This window comes from Ciona robusta, chromosome 1 (genome assembly GCF_009617815.1).
Source record: "Ciona robusta chromosome 1, ASM961781v2".
Lineage (NCBI taxonomy): Eukaryota > Metazoa > Chordata > Ascidiacea > Phlebobranchia > Cionidae > Ciona > Ciona robusta.
In genome coordinates, this window is record NC_143235.1 from 3434128 (window position 1) to 3461053 (window position 26926).

The 26926-nt window shown below is 33.5% G+C and overlaps 4 protein-coding genes across 5 annotated transcripts; 2 read left to right on the forward strand and 2 right to left on the reverse strand.

Annotated features, from left to right (window-relative positions):
- Window positions 1-60: 60 nt before the first annotated feature.
- LOC149741501 (T-cell immunomodulatory protein-like) lies at window positions 61-10144 on the reverse strand. Of its 2 annotated transcripts, XM_089892785.1 has the most exons (14): window positions 10026-10144; window positions 8429-8471; window positions 7513-7603; window positions 6946-7104; window positions 6184-6355; window positions 5212-5407; window positions 4577-4725; window positions 3801-3896; window positions 3293-3427; window positions 2612-2813; window positions 1869-1946; window positions 1616-1769; window positions 1181-1280; window positions 61-724 (listed from the first exon to the last, which is right to left on the reverse strand). In XM_089892785.1, the coding sequence occupies exons 1-14, from the start codon at window positions 10094-10096 to the stop codon at window positions 547-549; spliced, it is 1824 nt and encodes a 607-aa protein (XP_089748911.1). In that variant the 5' UTR covers window positions 10097-10144; the 3' UTR covers window positions 61-546. The 2 variants fall into 2 exon arrangements, with proteins under 2 accessions (XP_089748911.1, XP_089748920.1); XM_089892794.1 differs by lacking the exon at window positions 10026-10144 and having other exon boundaries at window positions 8429-8595.
- Window positions 10145-12510: 2366 nt separating this feature from the next.
- LOC149741502 (serine/threonine-protein phosphatase 2A activator-like) lies at window positions 12511-13845 on the forward strand. The gene has a single exon (XM_089892807.1). It carries the CDS (start codon window positions 12595-12597, stop codon window positions 13519-13521), a length of 927 nt encoding a protein of 308 aa, XP_089748933.1. The 5' UTR covers window positions 12511-12594; the 3' UTR covers window positions 13522-13845.
- LOC149741503 (alkyldihydroxyacetonephosphate synthase, peroxisomal-like) lies at window positions 13824-21217 on the forward strand. Its single transcript, XM_089892772.1, has 14 exons — window positions 13824-13953; window positions 14295-14446; window positions 14635-14849; window positions 15413-15582; window positions 15952-16074; window positions 16435-16578; window positions 16982-17107; window positions 17351-17411; window positions 17843-17981; window positions 18224-18332; window positions 18835-18964; window positions 19450-19573; window positions 20158-20241; window positions 20726-21217. Exons 1-14 carry the CDS (start codon window positions 13881-13883, stop codon window positions 20951-20953), a joined length of 1878 nt encoding a protein of 625 aa, XP_089748898.1. The 5' UTR covers window positions 13824-13880; the 3' UTR covers window positions 20954-21217.
- A 352-nt stretch (window positions 21218-21569) lies between these two features.
- On the reverse strand, window positions 21570-26599 carry LOC149741504 (ras and EF-hand domain-containing protein-like). Its single transcript, XM_089892820.1, has 6 exons — window positions 26330-26599; window positions 25900-26011; window positions 24867-24951; window positions 23345-23464; window positions 22632-22745; window positions 21570-22083 (listed from the first exon to the last, which is right to left on the reverse strand). Exons 1-6 carry the CDS (start codon window positions 26454-26456, stop codon window positions 22003-22005), a joined length of 639 nt encoding a protein of 212 aa, XP_089748946.1. The 5' UTR covers window positions 26457-26599; the 3' UTR covers window positions 21570-22002.
- Window positions 26600-26926: the final 327 nt, after the last annotated feature.

Genomic DNA, 26926 nt, shown 5'->3' on the forward strand with positions numbered 1-26926 from the left:
ACACTAGCGCATATATTACATACACCACTTTCGTTCTATTGGTACAACACAAACTGCAGACAAAGTAAATAATTTTTATTGATAGTGTAACTTAAAATACAAGCAGATTTAAAAATGTTGTATCATACTTTCTCTTTTGACAAAACAGTATAACTTACACCCTTGCTGGTTTAATGACACCAAACAGTTTCTGTTACCGTAGAGCTATTTTGCAGTTAGTTTTCATACATTTATTTTAAATCAAGGTTGCATATTTTGTTTTGTTAAAACAACCTATTGGGCATAAGTTATTCTTAAAAAACATAAATTATTCTGAAATAACTTATGGTTACTAAACCTTGAAATGCAGCTTTGCGTAACAGGTTAAAATGAAACAGATTTTGTAATAAAATGTGCAAATAGTTAAAATATGCATTGAATAACGCCATGGACCTAATCACAATTGGACTCGCGATTGTGACAGCGAATGATGTCACAGTGTAATTAGAAATTTGAAACATCATGACGTCACAACTATCTATGACGTCATACTCAGTTTTACACAGGTCACATTGCGTCAAAGTGAAAACGATGTGCTTCACGTATTTTTTCCTGCTTGTCTTCTCTTCTTTCCATACAGTGCAATACTATTATTGTTATTGCAACAACAATGCAGGTCGAAAGTAAAACAAATGCAGTTGAAATGATGTTTCTGCTGGGTGTAACAACCAAAACATTCTTCCAGCTTTGAAAAAACACATTATGAATGGAAAAAGTGCTAGATTATAGAACTTGTAGCGGATAAATATACCATGCTAATTTTAGAGTAACATTTGTTCCAAATTGCATTTTTATAGTTTCATTCTTTAAAGGAATTAAAAAATATTTTATAAAAACATAACACAAATCACACTTATTTTATATACCAGTTATAGAGTGATAATACAATTCAATGCTTTTAGTTTAAGATGTTCAAAATGGCTGCTTTTATTATGCACTAGAGTTAAAAAGATCTTTTACATTTGTTTGTATCACAAAATGGACATAAGATACTGCTGCTATTTTTGCCAGGCATGTTGTAATACCTGAAATTGCTCTTTGGTAAAAACCATAACTTTATTATTGCACTAAATTTATACTATGTTCGCACCAATTTTAAAGTGTTTTCACAATGTATTCTTAAATTGTATTTATAACATACCTGGAAGAATCATTCATTGGGTAAGGAATTATGTAGAGCTTGGAGTTTGGAATCAACATTGTCCAAGTGCTGTGTGAAGCTATATAGCTGATTGGATTACCTGAAAATAAATGAATGAATGAATTTAACTTGATTTATCCTCATGTGGCCAGGAAACGACAGTAGTTATAACACGGGTGTTCATACACCTTGTGTTAGCTTACGAGTTACCATGTATGTTACTTTGTGAGTGATTGTATTTTTTTATGTATGACTAACAATTTGGGCAACCCACTGGGTTGAAGCAATTGCCGTTAAGTGTCTTGCCCAAAGACACATCTGCCCACAATGGTAACTTAACAAAAATGCTAACAAATTGGTCCCGGTGGGTGTCTGAAAAACGTTTAGACAAAAAAAGCCTATGTTAAAAAGGTTGGAAACGACATTTATTTATACCTGGAGTTGTAGGTAGCAGGGGGACTGGCATTGACACTGTGAGAGTGTCAATAAAATTGGGTAACCTCCCCAACCCAAATATAACATAAGGGAGTTGTAATGATAGATGGGAAGACTGTGTCAGTTGACACGCTGAGCTGATTTGTACACCTCCCTGTAAAAAAAGACTGTTTGGTAATTTTTTTAGGAGAAAGTTTGGTGTGTTTTTTTTTAAATTTTTTTAGAAAGTTTGGAAAGCGCTTGATGAACTTACCATAACATTAGTTGACGTATATCTCACGCTAGCTCCTGGTACATTTGAACTTTCCAACATAGGCGTGCCTGGCAGAACCTGTATAATGTATAAAGTAAAACATAGCTACTTAATTGCACAGAATAATAACTTTCATTTGTCTCTTCGATTACGGCAGCAAAGGTTTAAAAATATTTTAAACGAAAAGACAGAATATTGCGACAAAACAACAGTTGTTAAAACACACGCTTACAGTTAAAAACATATTTAGATTTAATTGGAGAAAAATAAGCGTGGTCGCCACACCTGGGATATTTAGTATGAATGAATGTAACTTGCTTTATCTTCGCGTGTGTTTTGTTTCATACACCTTGCGCCAGCTTGCGGGTTACTATATATGTTATTTTGTGGGTCATATGTTAGGTAATAACATACATACTGCACAAGAACATTGGTAAAAGAAAAACAATAGAAAAAAATAATTTAATTACAAAAATATTTGCACACATTTATTGATAATTTTAACCAGCAGACTTTATCATAAAAGACTACCCATAAGTATTACTATTTTACTGTATACGGGAAATAGATCGTGTTACAATTCTTAAACACTGTTAAAATAAATACTAAACAAAAGTTATCCATTATAAAAATCTGCAACATAAAAAACAATCTTAAAATTATCTTTAAATTTATTCTTGAAAAATAAAAAAAAATAAAAAAGTAAAAAAGTAAAAATTTGTTCTAGTGAATAGAAAACTTACTTTTATAAAAACAAAACTTGCATCGTTAACACCAGTGTTCTGATAAACTCGAACAGATACATTACTAGAAGCCACAGATACAAGTATATCTAGTGCACCGTTATTTTGTATGCTGTAAAATGAAGCAGAGAATGCACCCTCTGTGTTGGGCAATGTCAGTTTGTAGGAAAACTGGAATCTGACATTCTGGCATTTTTTACCGCTGTGGGAAAATGTATTAAACATGAAGAAAGTAAAAAGGCTATTGTTGATATAGTAGCATGGGGGAAGATGGGACACCTTTAGCACATGCTATCTAAATATCCTGATCGTGTTTTAAACAATTAACAACGGTCTATGTAAGTCGTGGAATACGGTTTTATAAATGTTCTTTGTTTACTACAAAATGCGATAAGAATTATTGCATATTGCATAAAAAGGTGTCCCGTTTTTATATGTTTATTGTGTTTTTGTTAGTAATTAGGTGCTAACGGTATCCAATCTTACCACACACTACAAACTACAATAAATTGTCAAAAAAAATAGAAAATCTTATATGTGGAATTAGCAGTAATACCAGTCATCAAAACACACTACAAGTAAAAACAACTTGAGTAAAACTAGAAAAAAAAATAGAAAAATTTAAAACTTTATAAAAATTATAAAATCCTTAAAAAACACAGCAAAGAAAAAAATTCTCACGTGCAGGGGCCCCCGTACAAGATGTGTGCTTCTGCTGCCACCGTGTGGTTGACATTATACATCACACAAACGAGATCGACATAGACATCTTGGTTGAAATCACCCAGAACCAACGTGATTGGTTGGTTTAAATAACTAAAACAACATTTTGGTTTGTTTGGATATACAAAAAAAATTAAAAATTACTAAAAACATATTTTTTAATTACAAAATTAAAAGCCATCTTCAAACCACTGTAAATGTGTGGGTTAGACTATTATGAAAATTAAAAGCAACAAAGTATATGTTTAAACGTAAAACTATTGGAGAAAAAACATAAAAACTTAACCACTTTCAGAATCATGGTCCAAAAAATTTAAATAAATTAACAACATCATTAAGTAATTCATATTGTATGTGCAGCCATCAAAAGAAATTATAAGAAATCATAGCGTACAGATCAGACAAAAAAGAGTGTAAGTATATTTATATATAATAATTTTAAAAAGAAATAATTTACAGAACTCACTTTGCTTGCGAAGAGATAAAATTGAACTGGTTATTGTCAGAAAATATTTCAGTCCATTCCTTATCAAAATATACCAAGATATTGCTTCTTATGCATCTGCATGATATTGTCATTTAATGAGCGTATTTAATTTGGGTAATGCCTTTACTATTAGTATGGTAACTGTTATGATATTTCGTTAGGTCCCCAATACTCTTTGTTATAGCGCCACCATGCGGTATTTGGTGAGTCACGTGTTACGTTACGACATTGAACGACATTGACTAAGGTTTTTGTTTTTAACATTATTACATATTACACCGTGACGTTTGAACTACTTTTTAAGATCTGTTTTGTCTCATAACTTGTAGGTCATAACAGTAACCATTAAGAACAAAGTATTAGGATTGTTCAAGAAATATGTAAATATAGTGTAAACATTATTTTAAGTTAAATAACATTATATTTGACATAGGATATATAAACATACTACTATTTTAATATAGCCTGTATAAAAAATACAAAAAAATAGAAATAATATGATAACTAATGATATGTCAATATTTAATTGAAATCATGTTTTTAACAATAAAAAAACAAGAGAACCTTTCATATATAATAACAAAAAAAAACAACAATAAAAGTAACATAGTGTGTCAAAGAAATAGAGAAAAAAAATGTTGTGGTAATTATATATATATAGATAATGTATACCAATATTCAATTCAAATCATGGATATAAACAACAAAAGCACATTTTATTTATAATAAAAACAACAACAAAAACAGAACGGCACCTTTTATTTTTAACTTTGCAAACAGGAACAATATGTTCTTGTTTTCCGTCCCCGTTTATATCCGCAAACGCTGATTGTCCAATTTCAAAGTTGTCGTATTCATTAGGTAATGAATAGTTGGAAAATAAGTGAGGTCCGAGTTCAGTTCCCTGCGTGGGGGATTTGAATAAATCAATGTAATTCCTAATTCATTTACCCTAGTGTGGAGAGGCAATGACAGTCGTTATCACGCATGTGTTTTGGTTATTGTCAGAAATTAAAAAAAAAAAATAATCATCACCCATGAAGTAACATACATGGTAACTTGTAAGCTGACACGAGGTGTATGAACACAAGTGTTATAACAACTGTCGTTTTCTGGCCACATGAGATATAGCAAGTTACATTCATTCATTCATACATTTCATGGGTGCTTATGAGTTACTTATCATGTAACTTTATCTGTGATTAGTTTTGAATAAAAAAGTGATTTAAAAAAATGAATCTCAAAGTCTAGAGCATTTTAACCGAATATTGAAATCTGAAATGTCATATATATATAAATATAGTTGTATCTTGTACTACGAAATCAAATGGGATATAGTACGAAATGATTAAATATAGCATCAAACAATTATCCAAAACAGTTGACATACCTGCCAAACCTCAAATACAATTCTACCATTTGTATCAAGTGTTGTAACAAACAAGTCAGCTCCACCATCACCAGTTAAGTCAACAAATGCATTTGAGTGTGGGAACTTGACTGGTCTGGTTGATGCTTTCGAAAATGATGTGTGTTCAAATGACCAGTTACCGGTAATAGCACCAGCGTGTCCCAGCCAGAATTGTCTGTATGAATGAATAAATGAATGTAATTTGCTTTATCTACGCATGATTGAAAAATTAGTCGTTATAACACAGCTGTTCTGTTCCATACACCTCGACCTCGTGACCGTTTACGAGTTACCAAGAATGTAACTTTGTGGGTGATTGTTTTTTAGATTTGTTATATATGGCTGACAATATAGACCAGTGGTTCTCAACCTTTTTAGCTTACGGACGTATAAAATTTCATAACAAATTTTGCGGACTGTAGAACTTTAAAAATAAAATTAACCCAAAATGTAAGAACGAAAACTATAATTTAATGAGAAATTAGATTTTGCGAACCAGGAAAAAAGTTGACTAGTAAAAAAGTTGACGTGGCCAGGCAGCGGTCCCACCCGCAGGTTGAGAACCACTGATTTAGAGACTATTGCCGGCGCCATGGCATAGTGGTTAGCACGCCTGCTGTAACCCAGAGGTAATGGGTTCAAGGCTCCACGTTGCTACCATTGTGGGTGTATGTGTCCTTGGGCAAGACAGTTAACGGCAATTGCTCCAACCCAGCGGTCACTAATGGGTTGTCCAAATTATCAGCCATACATAAAAAAATGCAAAAAATCTCCCAAAAAATAATTACCCACGAAGTAACATACATGGTAACTCGTAAGCTGGAACGAGGTGTTAAACCCGTGTGATAACAACTGTCGCTTTCCAGCCACATTGGGTGGACCCATTGGACCATTGGGTGAGAGCAATTGGCACCAAGTCACGTAAGTGTATTGCCCCTGAACATATTTTACCTAGTCCCATTTGCAATTGTAACAAACAAATCAGAAACCATATCAGCATTTGCATCCAGTAGTAATAGTTCGTCAATTACTTGACCATCAATATCATTTTGAGAGGTAAACTTATTTTCAGAATCACCCCAGAATATTTTTATTTGCACCAGGTTAGAATTGCTGTTGCTGTCTGTGAGAAAACATAAAATCTCAGATAATTTTGTTTTTGTAATGGAATAAAGCATAGAATATCAGAATGATAATAATATTATATATATAATATATATATATTTAGCCTAATTGAAAATCTGTGTTTTAAACAATTAACAACGGTCTATGGGAGTCGTGAGATTAAGGTTTTATATTTCTTTGAATGTTCTTTGTTTACTACCAATTGGGACGAGAAAATAGAATGAAAGGTGTCCTATCTTCTCCTACCCTACTATATATAATCACCCACAAAGTAAGATACATGGTAACTCGTAAGCTGGCACGAGGTGTTAAACCCGTGTGATAACGACTGTCGTTTTCCAGCCACGCGAGGATAAAGTAAGTTACATTCATTCATTCATTCATTCATATATTTATTTTATATATAAATATATATTATGGCCTAATTGAATTACACAGTAACATAATGAGTTACCTATTACAGAAATAATAAAAAATATTCACAACTGCTACTATACTGGTATTTCAACACAAATTTTATATCCTAGAATACCTAATTATTCTGCAATGTGCATTCGTAGCTATTTAAAATTATCGTCTAAAGCTCACCTTTTAATGTTATCAATATATCCACATGTCCGTCCCCATTATAATCTCCAGGTATCACACCAAGTATGGAAAGATTATCATCAGTAATAACAAGTGACTTGAATTGCACAAGCCTGGTTTCTGTTCCACCGTACACAAGTTTTAATTCTTTATGACTCTCTGTGTGAAAAAAAGCAAAAACACATTGCTTATTTTATTTTTTTAAGTTTAGTAAATTTGGATGTAAATGATTGAATGAATGTTACTTACTGAATGAATTTTAGTGTAGAATAGTTAAACTAAAGTTACACAAACAGTTGTCAAGCATCAAGAACCTCATCTGGTATAAATTATGCTTGTTTTTAGTTTTTACCCTGTGTTTTATTGATTGTTGTTTTATTACTAAATACTGTTCTATTTTTGTTGCTGTGTTTTTATTGTTGCTTTTTTTAATTGCTGTTTTTTAAGTTTTTGATCTTTGCTATTATATTTGAAAAGATAAATAAAATTTATGATTACATTATAATATTCATTTTTTAGTGAACATAATAAGAAGATTTTAAAACTTAAGAATTAACATTAAAATACCTGATACAACACAGATGTCCGTCAGTTTATCGTTATTTATATCAACGTATGCAGCAACGAACCCACTCCTGCTGGAAGGGGTGGTGAACACCTAAAAAAGGTTTAGTGTTTATTATAATATTATTGTATATTAATAATACCTTTTATATTAATAATAACTTTTGAAGTAATAAAAACTTTTATTTTAATAAAATCTTTAGTATTAAATTAATAACTTTTATATTAATAATAATACTTTTTACAATAATAATAATAATACCTTTTGAATTAATAAAAAAAATTATATTAATAAAAACTTTTATAATAATAGTAATTGTCTGCTAAATTACATTAGCAAAGATTGAAAAAGAGTTAAAACTAAAAGACAGAATATAGGCTACCAAAAACAAACATTGGTGAAAAAATAAAAAAGCTTTTAAATAAAAACTATTTAAATTTAGTTGGAAGAAAGAAGTGTCGTTCTACATTTAGCAGGTACATTGAAAGTTCAACCTATATATTTTGGTATAAAATTAAATTATTAAATAGCATGCCACAATTATACAGTTTGACTTTTCAGAAAAACAAAAGTGATGATAGTCAAATTTGGGATTCGAAGTCAACTAAAGCGTGGCAAGCATATACATTTGACTAACTTTTCACAATATACATCATACATGTATATGCGGACGGTAAATGATAAACGATTATGTAATAATATGTATTAAAAACTTTATGTGTCATTTTAATTATGGTAAAAAAGATTTAGAAATATTTTAAACAAAAAAACAGGATATAGTAACAAAACAAAACTTGTTAAAACACACTATACAGTTAAAACCATATTTGCATCTATAGCAGACAAACAGACCATTTATATGGTTTGTTATTTTTAGATTGTGATTGATGTAAAAAGTTCCAACAAAAAGTCTTTTACCTGTCCCGTCACATCAGTAACAAGGTTTTGGGCGTCGCAGAATCTAAAAATAATGCAAACTTGAATAAATAAGAGCCACATATTAAACAAAAGCATTAATTTCACGAAAATCTAATCAAAAACTTTCGAAAACAAAAATTTAACATTTCCGCTAAGGGGAACCCCCTTATCATAAAAACACATGACATCGCGATCCGGTCCTACTAAAACACGCCCGGCGGGGCCCGGTGGGGCCCGGTGGAAAAAAATATACTAAAACACGCCCGGTGCGGGGCCCGGTGGGGCCCGGTGGGACCCGGTGAGGACCCGGTGTTACGAGTCATACTAAAACACGCCCGGTGGGGGGCCCGGTAAGTATTTCTTGAAAAGGGAGCTTTCCCTATTCAAGATCCACCAAAATGTGATGCGTGTATTCAGATTTTTAGCCTAATGAGACCCCCGAGTTAAGTTTTTTGAAAATTAACTTTGATTATGGATGTACGAAGTTTGTTTCGTTGTACACTTACATAATGAACTGTATTTTTAGCAAAAGTTTATTCGTTGAATTTTGTTAATAGGGGGTGGGGTAAGATGGGACACCTTTTCATTCTATTTCTCGTCCTATTTGGTAGTAAGCAAAGAACATTCAAAGAATTATAAAACTATGTCCTCACGACTCCCATAGACTGTTGTTAACTGTTTAAAACACGATCAGGATATTTAAATATTACAGTAGGACGGGGGGAGACAGGACACCTTTAGCACATAAGATCCAAATTTTCTGTTCGTGTTTTAAACAATTAACAACGTTCTATGGGAGTCGTAAAAATATAGTTTTATAATTCTTTGAATGTTCTTTGCTTACTACCAAATGGGACGAGAAACAGAATAAAAAGGCGTCCCATCTTACCCCACCCTACTATATGTGCTACTATACATACACTTACTTGATCGAAGTTTTATTATTAAAAACTTTAAAAGACGAACAATGTAACTTTTAAAACGAAAAATGTAAGTATTAGACATGATGTGTCTTTTAGTTAGCGTGTTAGGCTTTTACGTATTCGGACAAGCCCTCAGTAGCGCGATCCCACGTTTGTTTCCGTTTTAGCAGAGCGATAATTAAAGAACTTGCGAATTACGTGTCCATTTTCATCATCATGTTTTATTTTCTATGCACATTTTGTTTCAGCGATGACGTGCGGAGCAAGAATGTAATTTCTATCACCGAAAATTGCCATCTTTATGCTTTAAAGACAGACAATATCTTCCAATTTTTTCACAAGTTCTGTTTCACACACGCATTTTGGTGGCTCTTGCATAGGGAAAGCTCCCCTTTCAAGAAATACTCACCGGGCCCCCCACCGGGCGTGTTTTAGTATGACTCGTAACACCGGGTCCTCACCGGGCCCCACCGGGCCCCACCGGGCCCTGCTCCGGGCGTGTTTTAGTATATTTTTTTCCACCGGGCCCCACCGGGCCCCGCCGGGCGTGTTTTAGTAGGACCCTCGCGATCATATTTTATTTTTTAAGATTTTAACAGTATAGTATAAATAACCTCATTTATTTTACATCTACTTGGTTTTATTGTGGCAATAAAAGTATTTATTAAGATTACCTTATCATATAAATTATTCTTAAATTTATTACAAAAGCCTGGGGGCCTAATTGGTCCAAAACCATTTTCATGGTTATAGTAGGGTGTAACACCTGTCAGTAATGTCCACCGTGTAATTGTTCGCGTTGTTAGAGCTGTTTCCGCGTATTTAGACACACTGTTTGCGATATTCGCGCGTAGCGAGGGACACCCACTGGAATTCGTGCTTATACTGCGGTTGATGACAGCCGATTAGTTTTAAGATTTTTTAAATCAAAGAAAGCAATTCCAGTATGGCATCCCGTAATTAAACTGGCCTATGTTAATAATTTGGTGACTGGACAAAGTTTGTTGTTCATAGCACAAATTACACTGTACCGTATTTATCAGAAAAATCTCAGTGTGGCAAAACTTTTTACTTGCAAATATTTAGGCTTTAATAGTAACAGTATGGTGTTCCTCGTGAAAATCGTTACGGCAATCAGGCTTTAAAAAAAGAGGAAACACGATTGACAAGTTTTTAATTAATCTCTTGAGTTAATTAAAGTTAATTATTATTGCGATCAGGACTCAAGAAAATCGTTGGCTTATAGCAAAAATGCGCTGTTTAGGGCCAGGGGGGAGCAAAAAAATTGTCGTTAAAAGTACATGCAACTTGGGGGCTGATGGGTCTCGTCTTGTTCCAGTCTACCATATATTTATAGATTTATACAACCATATCCTCACAACTCCAAAAATAAACGTTATTAATTTTTCAAAACATTTTTTCGCGATAATTTTGTTTAACAGTGGAGTAAATTGGGGCATTTTCTTTTTTTGTTAATTTGATTAATGTAAATATTTGTTAGTATGAATGCACGTCAAGAAGAATGTGATTGTTCAAATGGTATAGGGCACGTAAAAATAAAAGTGTTCCGCTTTATCTCTCTCTTTACCACACCCTACTAAATTTGCAATAAACGAGTGCTGGCGAATAGTTTAATTTGGTTTGTGTATAGTATGGATACAAAAATAGCGAATAACATTCGATGTTTACAGAAGCGGTAAGTATGTTATGGTTTGGCCCAGGGTTACGTAGAAATACTTGTAAACTTCGTGTTGTTTTAAAAATGACAGATGACGTGTATGCCGTTTTCAGGATATCACGTATTTATGGTAGCGGCGGGTTTTGGCAAATGCTTCCTTGAACCTTTTTTTGCACGGTAGCTATTATATGCCCACAGCAAGTACTCGCATAACTATCATAAGGGCGTCAATATAACTGCTCCAAAGAGTGTGTGTGCTTGGCCAATGCTTTAAATTAAACAATATACTATATACAACAACAAAAATTTTAAGAGATAAAAAAAATGTGATCCACCAAGCGACTTACGCCATCTCCAAGCATGATTCCCACTAGTTGCGTTGCAAACAAAGTTAACACGAAAGAGAAAATAAGTAGATTATGCCCGAAAACGAAAGCGCCATGTCTACAATAGCCACACGATCTGCAAGTAGAGTATATCCAGAGTCTGCAAGTAGAGTATAGAGTGTAACCAAGCCCAAGGTCACGCATTTTATCCAAAACATTATTTATTTGTTTTTTTTGTCAATAAGCGTGTTTTGACAACTGTTGTTTTGCTGTTACTACACTCTAAAAAAGACGCAAAATTTTCAATAAGCTTGGCGCCCTCTATAACTATTAAACTTATACGTGACTGAAGAGACATTCGTATTAATCAATGCCGCAAGTGGGCGCCATGTGCTTTGTCGCAATGTTGTCGCAATCAAAGTCCATAGAAAAGTGATTTCTGGTCGCAATAAGTCGCATGTTGTTTTGTATGGTGTGTCTATAATGTCGTTTCAAAATCAAAGTATCAAACTGAGGATATTTTCGATCTAATAAGGTTTTAAACCTATTCGATTTTGGGTATTAACGCTTTGCTGTTGAAATTCGCTGTCAGTGTTTTATCGTTCACTTGCGTAGTACCGCGGTACTGCTTAATTGATAAGACAGCAGACAGATGCTAACGGCGTGTTAGAAGTTTAGATAACAAGATAAGAGCTGACTGAACGTACATTTTTATCTATGAACTCACAACCAAACTAAATTCTAGCGCCGTGGCTAAGTGGTTTAGGCGCTAACATCGCGACCGAAAGGTACCGGTTCGACGCTCGGTGCTGATACCGATTGACGTATATTATGTTCTTGGGAAAGATGTTTGACATAAGTCCACCATTTTAAGCGCGCGTGCTTTGGACATGACACTTAATTAACAAACATTGCCTTACGAGTGGTCATTAATGGGGCATCAAATTGTGAGCCACTATGATATAAAATCAAAAATTCCCGCAAAGTTGCATGAAATTCAAAATCACGTGTATATTTTAAGACACCCATATTATAACTACTAAAGTTTTCCAATGATGCACAGACAAATTTATTTTTTGTATATCATTCTTTCCTAAATTATTTTATGTCTTTTTATTTTTTTTACTCTTCTTTATTCAATCCGTATTTAAAACACAATAATAAAAATATTACAAATTCACAGCATACACAGTATCCTACCTTATTCCCTGATATAACCATATGAAGTTTTAGTAGAACATGGATGACCCATTTACAACTCATGAGTTTGTATTGCCTGTAACAAAAGTAAAAAATGATGCTGACATGAAACTATGGATGAAATCATCTGCATACAATGATTTTCTGGGGTTTTTGACAATGTTAAACGCAGCAGTAAAGGGTAAACCTTCAAGTACACTATGTCAAATTTCCCCTACGACTCAGGCCCTGCTGGATCTATTAGACACCCTATCACAATGGGTCGACGATTGCCCTGCAATAGAGCAGCCTCAAAGGTTTGGGAACAAAGCATTTCGGACCTGGATGGAAAAAATACGAGAAAATGCGACAAAACTTGTCCAGAATATTCTACCTGAAAATTTACAGCGAGCAGCAGAAGAAGTAGCCGACTATTTAATCAATAGCTTTGGAAATCAAACTAGAATTGATTACGGGACTGGCCATGAGGCATCTTTTGCTGCGTTTTTGTGTTGTTTATATAAACTCCGTCTATTTACCACTGAAGACCAATTATCTCTCGCCACAAAAGTTTTTGTATCTTACCTCAATTTGGCACGGAAACTGCAGAAAACGTATAGAATGGAACCAGCCGGAAGTCAGGGTGTTTGGGGTTTGGACGACTACCAGTTCATTCCATTTATTTGGGGCTCGTCCCAGTTGTGTATGAATCCTGATATAACACCAAAGGATTTTGTCGAGCCCAAAGTTGTAAACAAGCACCATGAAGACTTCATGTTTCTTGAATGTATAAAGTACATAAATGAGGTCAAAACGGGCCCGTTTGCTGAGCACTCGAACACTTTATGGGGTATCAGTGGTGTCCCACATTGGAGCAAAGTAAATTCGGGACTTATAAAAATGTACAAAGCTGAAATGCTGCATAAGTTTCCTGTAATTCAACATTTTCGTTTTGGTTCAATTTTGTCATTTACTGAGTATAAATAGGTAATTAACACAAAATGAATACACACAAAAGCAGTTTGGGATATTATGTTTCGCTTTTTTTTGTTTTTTATATAATAATAAACAAGTCCCCCAAATTTTACCATTGAACTGTGTTACAAGTACTTGCTTTAAACATAGACGAAAACAGTATACACCAATGCAAAAAGATGATTTATTTGTACTTTTTGTTCAAATATTACTAATCTCCTAACAGGAAGTACCATATTACTGTGGAAATGATAGCTGTAACCACTCAGTCTACTGTTACCATTTCTTTATTTGCTAACAGCCATTATTGTAATTAAATATTATTTTTGTTGTAGAGCAATTGGTATTTAGGAACATATTTTGGAATAGTTATGGACACAAAAGATGAAAGCAGAAAAAATCGTTTGGAAATTATTTCAAGACATATAGGAAAAAATGGAAATGGTAAACTATGATTTAAAACTTTTGCAGTAATTTGTATATTTTTATTTTAACTACAAGTTGACAAAGTTAAATTTTTGAACTTCAAAAATATTCTTTGTTCTCATATTTCAAATGTAATATCAGCTTTTAAGACAAATTTCTAAAGTTTGCTGATGTAAAACCTTAAACTTTTCAATATTCTGCTGTTTTTGCTATCAAACGTAGTAGGCTACTCTTGCAAGAACTGTTACAAAATGTCCGAGAAAACTAACAACGTTGCTTTAATGAAATGATTTTTCCCCAAAAGATCATTTCTTCCGCACCATTTATACAGTAATACTTACTGATGTGATTTTTCACAGGTTCTAAGGTATATACTGAACTGTGTTCGGCTGAAAACACAAATATCGTGAGACCGGGTACTCGTAGCATTCCAAGAAGAAGAGAAGAGTTATTAAAGTGGGGAGGATGGGGTTATAATGACTCTATGTTTAAACTCAATGAAAAAGGCAGTGTAAGTTTATTGTATAATTTTCAATATAGGTAAAGTCCTATATCGTAATATGCTTTAGGGATTTAGAGTTGGTGTGTTTTTTCATTATCTGTAGGTTGTCAACTTGTCTCTAACCGCAAATCAAGTATTCTGAATAGGTTTGATTAATGACGCGTCACGTATTTATCAATTATGAACCTCCATTCTAGATATGCTTCACTGGCTCAAGGTACAAACTCAGTGGGCTCGTTATGCCTGAACTGCGTCCCTGGATGGAATCAACGATAGGTATTCATGTTAAACAAAGATCTGAAGCTGTCGCGGAAATTGATTTATCAAAAATGCCGAAACCGATTTTGAACGAAGGGTTTATGAAGGATGTTCACCAAACTGGGATGGAGGTGTCGTCTGATTCAATGGATAGGTGAGTTATTGGGATAGGGTTGATGTCTATGGGGTAACAAGTGGGTCTGTGTGTTCTTGTGACAGATAGGGTAAAATTTGTGGAAATCTTTAAAGAGGTAATAATTCATCGAATTTTAAGTTATATATATTGAAAAAAAAAAAGTCTTCTTGTGACTAACAGAGTAAAATTTGTGAAAAATTTTGAAAACGGTAATAAATTAACAACTTGAATTTTTAAAAAAAAATTTAAATTCAGCCTCAAACTACACAACACTTCAAAAATTCTAATTGAATTTTTTGAGGGAAATTTTAAATTCTGCGTCTACATAAGGCTGATGCATATGGGGTAACAAAGTGTGTCTGTGTTTTTGTGACAGATAGAGTAAAATTTGTGGAAATCTTAAAAGAGATAATAATTCATCGAATTTTAAATTATATTGAAAAAAAAGATCAATTTAAACTTTTTATTTTTTTGAGAAAAATTTAATTTCGCCGCAAACTAAATACAATGAATATTTCAAAAATGAGCAAAATTTCCAATTCATTTTTTCGAGAATTACTAAACTGTGCAACAAACTACAGACTTGTTCGTTCGCATGGCCACACACTTGAGGAGTTATTCTTACTAAGAAAGGGAGAGTTTAACGCACGAGTACCTGATCTTATTGTATTCCCTCGTAATCATGACGATGTTGTGAAACTTGTATCTGCTGCTGTACGCCATAATGTTTGCTTGATCCCTATTGGTGGAGGTATGCTATACTGCTATTGACTTGTTTCTGTTAAGAGGGACTTCTTAGTGCTCCACAACCAATAGCCTACTTATTTTTCCAGTTGGAAATATTTTTTTTTACATGTATTTATATATAAAAAAAAATTATATGTAAACAACAAACAATTTGTTGTTTGTATTTTATTTTTCAACTTTAAAAGTGAATCTGGGTGTTATTTATTAAATCTGATAATATTAATACTAGTTTACAGTTTGAAAAAGGTGTTTTAAAATTAAATCAAGATTTTTAAAATATATAAGAAAAAAAATGGTTTTTAATTTTTTAAAGTAAAAACAGCCACTGGCTTTGTTAAACTTACAATTTGTAGTCTTAACCCATGAATTTCAGGAACCACTGTCACGCTTGCACTTGCATGTCCTGAGAATGAATCTCGTTGCATAGCAACCGTGGATATGACGCAGATGAACCAAATATTGTGGGTGGATGAAAAAAATCTATTGGCTAGAATTGGTCAGTTTTGTTTGGCAGTTAATATATCATTCTTGGTTTTTATGTTTCTCTGTACAGTCTTTACAGTCATTTATAACTTTATTTTAATTAAAAAGAATTACACAAAACATATATATTTATATATATATATATATATATATATTATATGTATGTTTAGTTAAGAAACTAGAAATGGTCAAAGTTAAGTGACACTTTTTCTTATAGAAAAAAAACGAAATCAGAATTTGTTTAGAAGTTGTTTCATTTTTTACAACTTAGAGGGTACATTTACATACAAAAAAAGTTTTATATATTTATATATATATATGTACAATTTTTTTTTACTTTTTTTGGTTATATGTCGTCCATTTTTGCTCTCAGAAGCGGGAATTATCGGACAAGATTTGGAGCGTGACTTGGCAGCCATGGGTTTATGTACGGGACACGAACCCGACTCCATGGAGTTCAGTTCACTTGGTGGTTGGGTGGCTACAAGAGCTTCTGGCATGAAGAAGAATGTATATGGTGGGTCAGGGGTCTATACAAGGGGGTGGGTGGTCATGGGGCTGGGGACATGTTTTAAACAATGAACAACGGTCTATGGGAGTTATCAGGATACGGTTGTACAATTTTGAATGTTATTTGTTTACTATCAAACAGGGAAAAAATGGAATGTATAATTTAAAAAAAATATGGCCAAACCTGGATATCTGTTTTGTGAGTTTTTTTGTAAGTTTTGTGAGTAATTTATGTTTTGTATGTGTTTTTTGTTAGTGGTTCATGTTTCTAAATGTTTTTTTTGTGAGTTTTTTGAGTAATTTATGTTTTGTTTGTGTTTTTTTGTGATTGGTTTATGTTTTGTGAGTGGTTCATGTTTTTTGAGTAATTTATGTTTTGTGAGCAGTTTCAATATTGCGTAACTTTCCAGGTAACATAGAAGATCTCCTTGTTCATGTGAAGATGGTTACACCACGTGGGGTGCTTGAGAAGAACTGCATGGTACCTAGAATGTCAGCTGGACCTGACCTGCACCAGTTCATTCTCGGATCAGAAGGTAATGTTTGCTGAGTGGTTTGCTCCAACCCAGTGGTCACAAATGGGTTGTCCAAATTATCAGCCATACATAAAAAAATTACAAAATTGTTCTAAAAATTACCCACAAAGTAACATACTTAATAACTCAAAATCTGGCACGAGGTGCATTATATTATAACCGGTAAATTTATAAGCCAATCTTTTGTTGTTTTTTCTGGTATAAAACCAAAAAATGTCATTTTTATTGCATTTTTACTTACAGGTACTCTTGGAATAATTACTGAAGTTACTTTGCGTGTACGCCCATTACCTGAATGCCAAAGGTTGGTTACTTCTAAAGTTAACATGAAAATAGCGTGCACAGTTTATGTAACATACCTTTTTTATGTTTTACTCAAATAATAAAGACCATACTCAGTAGAAAAATTTCAAAAGAGACTTTGATCGTATTTTTAAAATCTGCTGAGGTCCATGAGGTAGCACCCAAGTTCTTAGGCCAATTCGGGCCTATATCCCAGGTCTCATGGCGCGCCACGCTGCAGGACCCCACTATTTTAGAATATAGTAGAAGTTATATAGAAGTACATTTGGTAGTAAACGAAGATCATTTAAAAAATTATCAAACCGTATATTCATGACTCCGATAAACCATTGTTAATTCGTTAAATCACGATCAGGAAATTTAAATATTATGTGCTAAAGGTGTCCCATCTTCCCCCACCCTCCTATATATATAAAAAAAATTTAACTTTAGATACGGTTCAATTGTGTTTCCTGATTTCAAACACGGTGTAGACTGTTTAAGAGAAATTGCGCTAAAGCGTTGTGCGCCTGCCTCTATAAGACTAATGGACAACGAACAATTTAAATTTGGACAAGCTCTTAAACCACAGGTATTTAGAACATTGAAAAATAGTTCACACAATTTTATTCTATTTTATTTTGTATTAAGTGCAGGTATTTAAGAAACTATTGTAATTAATATATTTTCTGTGTTTTAAAAAATCTTTAAAAAATTCTTAAAAAAAGTGGTTTAGGTCCCACTACCTTAAAAAAATGCTTGCGTCTTTAAATTTGAGAATCTTAAAAAATTAAACAATTAATATCAAAATTTACGAACTTAAAATTGTTCCAGGCTGATGGAATTTTCTCTTCATTTATTGATGGAATGAAAAAGTTTTATGTCACGAAAATTAAAGGTTATGATCCTTCCCATATGTGTGTGGCCACCTTGTTGTTTGAAGGTAAAATTTTGTAACTTTAAATTAAAAAAATGGTTTAATATCTTGTGGCCGACATTTAGTTTCCGAAACAAAAATATTTTGTTCGTTTTTTAGTGTTTACTTTTAGAAGTTAAAAAAAATAATTTAAAATCTTGTGGGTGACATTTGGTTTCTGTAACAATTTTTTTTTGTTCATTTTTTAGTATTTACTTTTAAAAGTTAAAAAATAATTTAAAGTCTTGTGGGTGACATTTAGTTTTTTGTAACAAATAGGTTTTTGTTCTTTTTTAGTTTTTTACCAATATTTATTTTGTTCAAATATTCAAAAACGTAAACATTTTTTTATATTAATCCCCCAAAAGCAGTTCAATTAATTACCAATATTACACTAATTTTGTGTTTGAGAGTTATTTTTTAGCAGTTTAAATCCAACATGGAGAAAACTGACAATAACCTACGAAAATTACAACGAACCAATTATTTGTTGAGCAAACTCAGATATTTATTCAGTTTGTTTAAACAGGGGATGCTGTCAGTGTTGCGCAACAAGAAAAAGTTGTGTATGAGATTGCTGCTAAACATGGGGGAATGTCGGCTGGGGAAGAAAATGGTCAACGCGGGTATATGTTGACTTTTGTGATCGCTTATCTCAGGTTTGTCAACTTATTTGAGGTTATTGTGTAAACTTTTTGTTGATCTGTGGTATCTATTCAGTGGACTCAGGGCAAAGTTCATATGTGGAAGTTATGAATGTAATGTAACTTGCTTTATCCTCACATTGCTGAAAAACTACAGTCGTTAAACACGGGTGTTCTGTTTCAGACACCTCATGCTTACATGTTACCAAGCATGTTACTTTGTGGGTGATTATATTTTGGGATTTTTTTCTTTTTTTATATGTGGCCGATAATTTAGATAACCCATTAGTGACCACTGGGTTGGAGAAAAATATTAAAAAGTGTTCTGTTTTATGGACCTGGTGTACAATTACACGTTACCACATATATAACTTTGTGAATTTTGAGTTTGTTCCCAGCCATTTAAGGTTAAACAGATTAAATTCATTCTTTGTTGAAACGTGGCTACTTATATTTGCCAAGACTTTGGTTTAGATTAACGTGGCTACTTGTTATTGCAGAGACTGTGGTTTAGATTACGAAGTGGTAAGCGAATCGTTTGAAACATCCGTACCATGGGATAGGGTTGCGGATCTATGTCGCAATGTAAAGGATAGAATCCAACATGAGTGCAAAAATCAAGGGGTATGATTCGTATGAATATGATCCATGATACTAATGTGTAACATAATTTAACAGTGTCAAAAACACAAATTTATTTATATATTGTAGAAGTGTCAAAATCACAAATTTTTGTTAAAAACAAAAAAAAAGGTTTAAATTTTGTGTGTTACTGTACCTGTTTAAATAAACATGTATATAATTATAAACAAAGTAACAACATTGTGTGTAAAAGCCTGGCTCTGAATAAACTATTTTAAGACTGTACTCACAGACCTAACCTCTTATAAAAGGCCCACTCTGGCCTTGTCCTATATCCTACCCCCCTGACATATCTGTAGGAACTCACCTATATAAAATGAATACATGTTGTTAAACTATGGGATATATATTATATATAGTATGGCAGGGGAAGATGGGACACCTTTTCAAGCGATTTTCTTAACCCATTTGCTAGTAAAACAACAAACATTTATAAAACACAACACACATACAGCGTTGTTAATTGTTTAAAACACGATCAGAATTTTTGGATATTACGTGCTAAAGGTGTCCCATCTTCTCCCACCCTACTACATAGTCATTTGATGCCAATATATGTTGTTTAGGTTCGATACCCTACACTGAGCACATGCAGAGTCACACAGACATATGATGCGGGCGCTTGCGTTTATTTTTACCTAGGATTCAAGGTAAGTTAATGCGTCTGTATGCAAGTCTAATTGCTTTTTCGTTAAAAACAAAAATTGAATTTACAATACAAGAAACAAAAAAAGCTTTGTTTGCTTATCAAGACACTGGAACAGCTTCAGCAATTCCAGTTTTTGTTGAAACTAAAAAATACTTTTAAATCAAAAAAGTTCTGTTTGCTTATTCAGACACTGAAATAGCTTCAGCAACTCCAGTGGCAACTATAGATAAGTCTCTCAAGTTTTCGCATACGAATTATAAAAATGCCTGAATCAACCAAAACTTTGGTACATTTATCCACACACTACAATAGCTTCATCGACTCGAATGTTAACATAGCCACTTAACTTGGCTACTTATTATTACAGAGACTGTGCAAAAATGAAAAACAATTTTTTGTACCGAGTTCTATTCGTAATTTTGTGCGTTATTTTTGAGTGTGTGTAATTGTAACGGCGCCTGACTAACTTTACGATTATTTTTCAGTACCGTGGCATTGCCGATCCCGTTAACGCGTACCTAGCTGTTGAAAACGCAGCTCGGGACGAAATTCTCTCCAACGGGGGCAGTATTTCCCACCACCATGGGGTGGGGAAGCTACGTAAGCAATATATGTCTCGTACAGTTACCCCAGCTGGCATAGGGACTGTGAAGTCCGTTAAGGAGTATCTGGACCCCAGAAATATATTCGGTTCTGGAAATATTGTCGGTTAATTCGAAAATGGAAAAGATTGTCGCATTGATCCAAAAATGAAATGCAATTACTTTGTACCCAGTTCTATTCGTAATTTTGTGCGTTATTTTTGAGTGTGTGTAATTTTGCCAACTGGCGTATGAACCCATTAGTAACCATGCTAGCTTAATCGTGTAAAAGTTCCGGGTAACGCTATGCAGTAATGTGTTGAACACTTTATCAATGAAATTGCACCCATAACTAATTATTAATATACTCAAATAAATTGTGGTATGTGTAACTTATTTATCCACGCATGTTTGCGCAATGTCAGACTCCACACACTATAGCGCAACTCTTTCAAGTTCATACTCCTCATTCCACTTAGGAGTTACCATGTGTGTAACTTTGTTAGTGATTTTTTCTGTGTTTATCAAGCTATGGGAGATCTATTAGAAATTCCTGGGTTATGGCAATTATTAGATGTCGGCTCAAGGACACACACAATGTGAAAAGTTTATCGAAATCGAAACACTAGAGCATTTTTGTAGTTGACTAAGTATACACGCACCAACTATATTGCCAGCAATAAGCTTTAAACCCAGAATCTTACAACTCAATTACTATTTACTATCAATCAACTTTTTGTAACAAAGGTCCATAGCTCTGTTTCTGTAATACGACAAAGAAAAAAAGCGTTTCTGAAAAAGGTATTTCTAAACACAAACAACATACACAGAAAACATACCTTTACAAAACTCTTAAAGTTTACTCAACCAATCACTTTATAAACCCTCACAAAAAAGAGACAAAAAGAATTTTAAAAATACCAAATTTAATACAAATGACAAACATATTTTTTGAGAGTCTAAATTCAGACAAATCTTTACTTTGGGTTTAGCTTTATAAACTCCACACAAATGAGACAAAAAGAATTTAAAATATCAAATTCAACACAAAATACAAATATATTTTTTGTGAGTCTAAAAACCAGACGAATATGTACGTTAGGTGTTTGTCCATGTCCTTACCGTACAGAAATACCAGGTATATGTATAAGCTTCCAAAATAACAAACAAAGAGAACTTGATCACGTTGAGGTCTTCCCACCGCTGCAACAAGTTCTTGACGTGTTTTCAACTGGGTGTTCACCAGTCAACTGAAATGCTAACTGAAAAATATATGTATGAATGAATGTAGCTTGCGTTATCCTCGCGTGGCTGGAAAACGACAGTCGTTATAACACGGGTGTTAATACATCTCATGCCAGCTTGCGAGTTACCATGTATGTTACTTTGTGGGTGATTGTTGTAGGTAAAATCGTGTGTAATTAAAAAAAAGTTAGGTAAGCAGCATTATTTTGGACAAATTAGTCAAAATAGGGTGGTTTATTTATGTTTGACTTTCAAATTAAAACCCCTAGTGGTGACCACTGGGTTGGGGCATGGTCTAATACTAACGGTTGGAGAATTCTAGTTAAGTGTCTTGATGGACACAACAGCCACAATGGTAGTAGAAGCTTATTGATCTTGGACAGCACATTTCTATTTTAAAGTGACGGATTCTATAGCATAGTATGCCATGGGACCTGAGATTTCTGAATTTGTAGGCCAGGATCGGGGGAATCAGAATCTTCAGAGCGACACTCGCAGATAAAAAGTGTGAAAAAAATTGTCAGTATAAATAATAATTTAAAAATCTGTATATAAAAGCACGTACTTCCCTTTTTTCGTCATCTTCAGCTTTAAGCAATAACTTTGCAAGTTCATTCAAACATTCGCTGACGTTTGTTCCTAACTTAGCGCTCGTCTCGATAAAATGGGACTTTGTCGACTGTAAAAAAACACAATAAAGGTAAAATATATACGGTAAAAAAATCAAACACATTGGAAGATCCAGACTGTTTTTGAGGTAGCTCCCCCCCCCCTGTACAGACCGTGTCTTTAGGCATACTTTTTTTTTCTATTAGGAGTTTAACTTTAAAAATAGGTAATACATAAATGACTTGTTCGTCTGCTAGGTGTAGCGAACAAGAATTTTCTTCCAATTAAATGTAAATATGTTTTTAACTGTAAGCATATTTTAACAACTGTTGTTTTGTTGCCAAATCCTGTCTTTTCGTTTAAAATATTTATAAATCTTTGTTACCCTAATCTAAGAGACAAATAAAAGGTAATATTATTATTTTAACACTTTAAGGCCTACAAGAGGTAATACTAGGCTACGCAAGGATTTCTCAAACTGCATATTACAGAAAAGGGTTCAAGATGCGACCTTTTACAAATTAGCAAATAAATGTTTAGGCTTGTGCTACATTCAATTGTAAATTGTCTCCAGCCCCCTATAATTTGACCCTTTGATATAACCTATTACCCAAAAATTTTCCCAAACCATTTCTCAATAAAAGTACAAACAAAATATTAGATTGTTACCGCTGCTAATTTCTTTCCTTGTTCTGTGGAAACACATTTCTTTCCGTATCTTGCGCTTGTTTCTCTCATGTCGAATTTATTTCCGCATAACATGGTTGGGAGAGGACGCCCTGCCCCTTCCTACGAATAACAAGATAAATTTAATCTATTATTTGTGGGGAAATTAATGAGTTGTATGGAATAGTACTACAGGGTAATATGGGATACCGTTAGCACCTAAATCCAATATTTCCTAATTGTGTTCTGAACAATTAACACTGCTCTTAACTTCTTTTAGAGTCGCAAATATATAGTTCTGTTACACACATGGTAACTAATAAGCTGGCATGAGGTGTATGAAACAAAACAACCGTGTTATAACATGTTTTCATTCTCTTTCATTGTTTAATTTGTTAGTAAACAAAGAATATATACAGAATAATGTAAGCGTAGTTGTCAACTCTAAAATAACTTTGTTAATTGTTTAAAATCCATCAAGAAAATATGGAATTTATGTGCTAACAGTATCCCATCTTATCCCACAGTATTATAACTAGTTTTAAACCTTGGATGCATGATGTGTAAACTTATACTCTGTATAATAGAGTTTAAAGCACGAAATAACCAAGACATAACGTTGAGACAAGTAAATTATGACCATTTTAAAGCTTGAAAGTTAATGTCATACTTGACATAGTGGTTTTAAAACATCAGACATCACTCGTTTAAGTGTCATTTACTGAACACATAAGTATGTAAGTGTATTGTATACGACTGGTGGTTCAATGGTCGATACAAATAGTAGATTTGGAAACCTAATAGGCTTATTTCAGCGCATTTATAGTATGGTGTGTATATTATTATATAGTAGGGTGGGGCAAGATGGGATATTTTTTTGTCCCATTTGATATTAAACAAAGAATTTTATAGTTACATAACCATAACCAACAACTCTAAAAGAACTCTGTTTATTTAAAAAAAAACAGGAAATTTAGGATTTGGGCCAACATCCGGATGTCGTCTTACCCCACAGTATATTATGGTGCAGTGAGGGTAATACATGACAAGTAATTTATACACCTGAACGCCAACATAAGAAAACCATTCAATCTTCAAAAATACTTTCAAAATGATATTGAATTACATTTTGCATTTTAAGAGCAATCATATAACTATAGAGATTGGGGTTCATTATATTTTCTCGTCCCATTTGGTGGTAAACAAAAAACATTTAAAGAATTATTAAACCGTATCTTCACGACTCCCATGGACCATTGTTAATTGTTTAAAACACGATCAGGATATTTGGATATTATGTGCTAACTGCTAAAGGTGTCTCCCTACCAACACGCAATGAAAAAAAACATTGTTAATTGTTTAAAACACGATCAGGATATTTGGATATTATGTGCTAACTGCTAAAGGTGTCTCCCTACCAACACGCAATGAAAAAAAGTGTAGAAAATCGTATTTTAAAAAGCGTGTCTACTTGATATTTGCAGTTTTACAAGCACGGATAAATATGAAAGAATCTTCGACTCACCACAACCGCTGACATCCAGTCTCTGACATTGATGAATGAGTTTTCGTAAGTACAGTCGTACAACAACAACACGCCGTCTGCACGTCTGTAATATTCAACTCATTGGTCAGTAATAGGTTAAAGTTAAATGAATAAAGGAACGTAACTTGTTTATCCTAGCGAGATGGCGGGGCAACGAGCGTCGTTTATAACACGGGTGTTCTGCTTTATACACCTCGTACACACATATCAATATATTCCAACCGTCGTTCGCAAAATTAAGTTAGATTGAAAAAGTGTCCCATCTACGCCCAGCCTACTATTTCTTGAGCACACTAGTTGTAAGTGTTTTTTATACACCATTGTGCCAGCTTATCACGTATTTAATTTTGTGGCTATGGGTTGGGGACAGGCGCTAACCAATGAGCCATGGAGCCATGGAGCCAGAGTTTAGTATTATTAACACCAGTTAAAATTTCACCATAGACACATATGCTGATTTAATGCTTAACAATGGGTTCAAAAACAGTTTATATTTTATAAGAGCATTTGATCGTATATGCCTAAGTAAATAACCACTGGATTTCAGCCGGAACTGGAATTTCGTTCCGGAATAAATATAATAAGTTTACCGGAACGGTATTTCAGTAGTTGCGAGAAAGTTTAAACATAAATTTCCTCAAGTTAAGTTGCCTTGATTACTTAATTGAATGAATGTTACACATTTATCCTCGTGTGACCGAAACGGCAGTCGTTATAACACGGATGTTTTGTTGCATAGACCTCGTATACTCAAATAAATATAGGGTGGGGGAAGACGGGACACCTTTAGCACATAACATCTAATTATCCGGATCGTGTTTTAAATAATTAATAACGGTCTATGAAAGTCGTGAGGGTACGATTTTATAATTAATTGAATGTTTTTTTTGTTTACTACCAAATGAGACGCGAAAATAGATTGAAAATGTGTCCCATCTTCCCCACCCTACTATTTTTTGATCACAATAGTTTAAATTCAACACCGAGTAGAAACAATTCAAAGTTCGTATACCTGAAGTAAGACTTAGCAATACTTCGAAATCTTTCTTGGCCAGCAGTGTCCCATACCTGTATTGTGATTGGTTTTTCGTCGACGGTTATCGTCTTTGTGTGCGAGTCAACACCTGAATCCGACAATATAGGTTAAATATTACAACCTACGTCTAACCTAAAATTTACTTGTGTATCTTTTCCAAAGCAAATATTAACCATTTCGTTTTAGATTTATTTATAAGGCGTAAAATACAGAATTTATAGCCTCGAATTAGAAGATAAAAGGCGTATACAATGTTAGCATTTTATAATGAACTGAATTGTGTAAGATTGTCAAATTTCTAAAACCTTGCCGAAAATTTAACGAATTTTTTTTTGACGAAAAAGATAGTTTGCATTAATACCAGTTATATTAAAAGCATTCACGCAATAATACAAGTAGCACTTACCCAAAGTAGCTGTCATGCTAGACTTGAACTCATTCTTGCAAAGTCGCATAAGCAAGCTAGTTTTTCCCACACCTGAGTCACCAATTAAAATCACTTTATACACACGGTTCGTGCCGTTTTCCTCCATTTTCCGAGCTTATAATATCACTAATACCTCTTTACGTTTTCTCAGCAGCAGAAACAGATTGTTGTTCAATACTAATCAAATTAGCGCCGATAACACCCTGTACATTTATACGACATATTGCCTGACATTTGTAAATACGAGCCTGTTTTCGCTACAACCCTTAACGGCACTTAACACACACAAGTGTTTGCGTCAAACGTTTCAAATCTACAACTAAACTAAACCAACCCAAAAGTCGACCCGGACACAAAGAAATTCCCGATGTACTAATCCAAACAAAATGTGACGCTCTGAAGTTTTTATAACATTTGACATTTAGAGACACAGAAAATGCTGTGTATATATGCCACATCTGCAAATGCTATTCTTAATCTAATTTACATTAGCGTATTTATCCACGCACTGCAATTGTACGACCACTATCACAAGTCACCTTTTTTTGACAAACAAGAGTATAATATAGTAGGGTG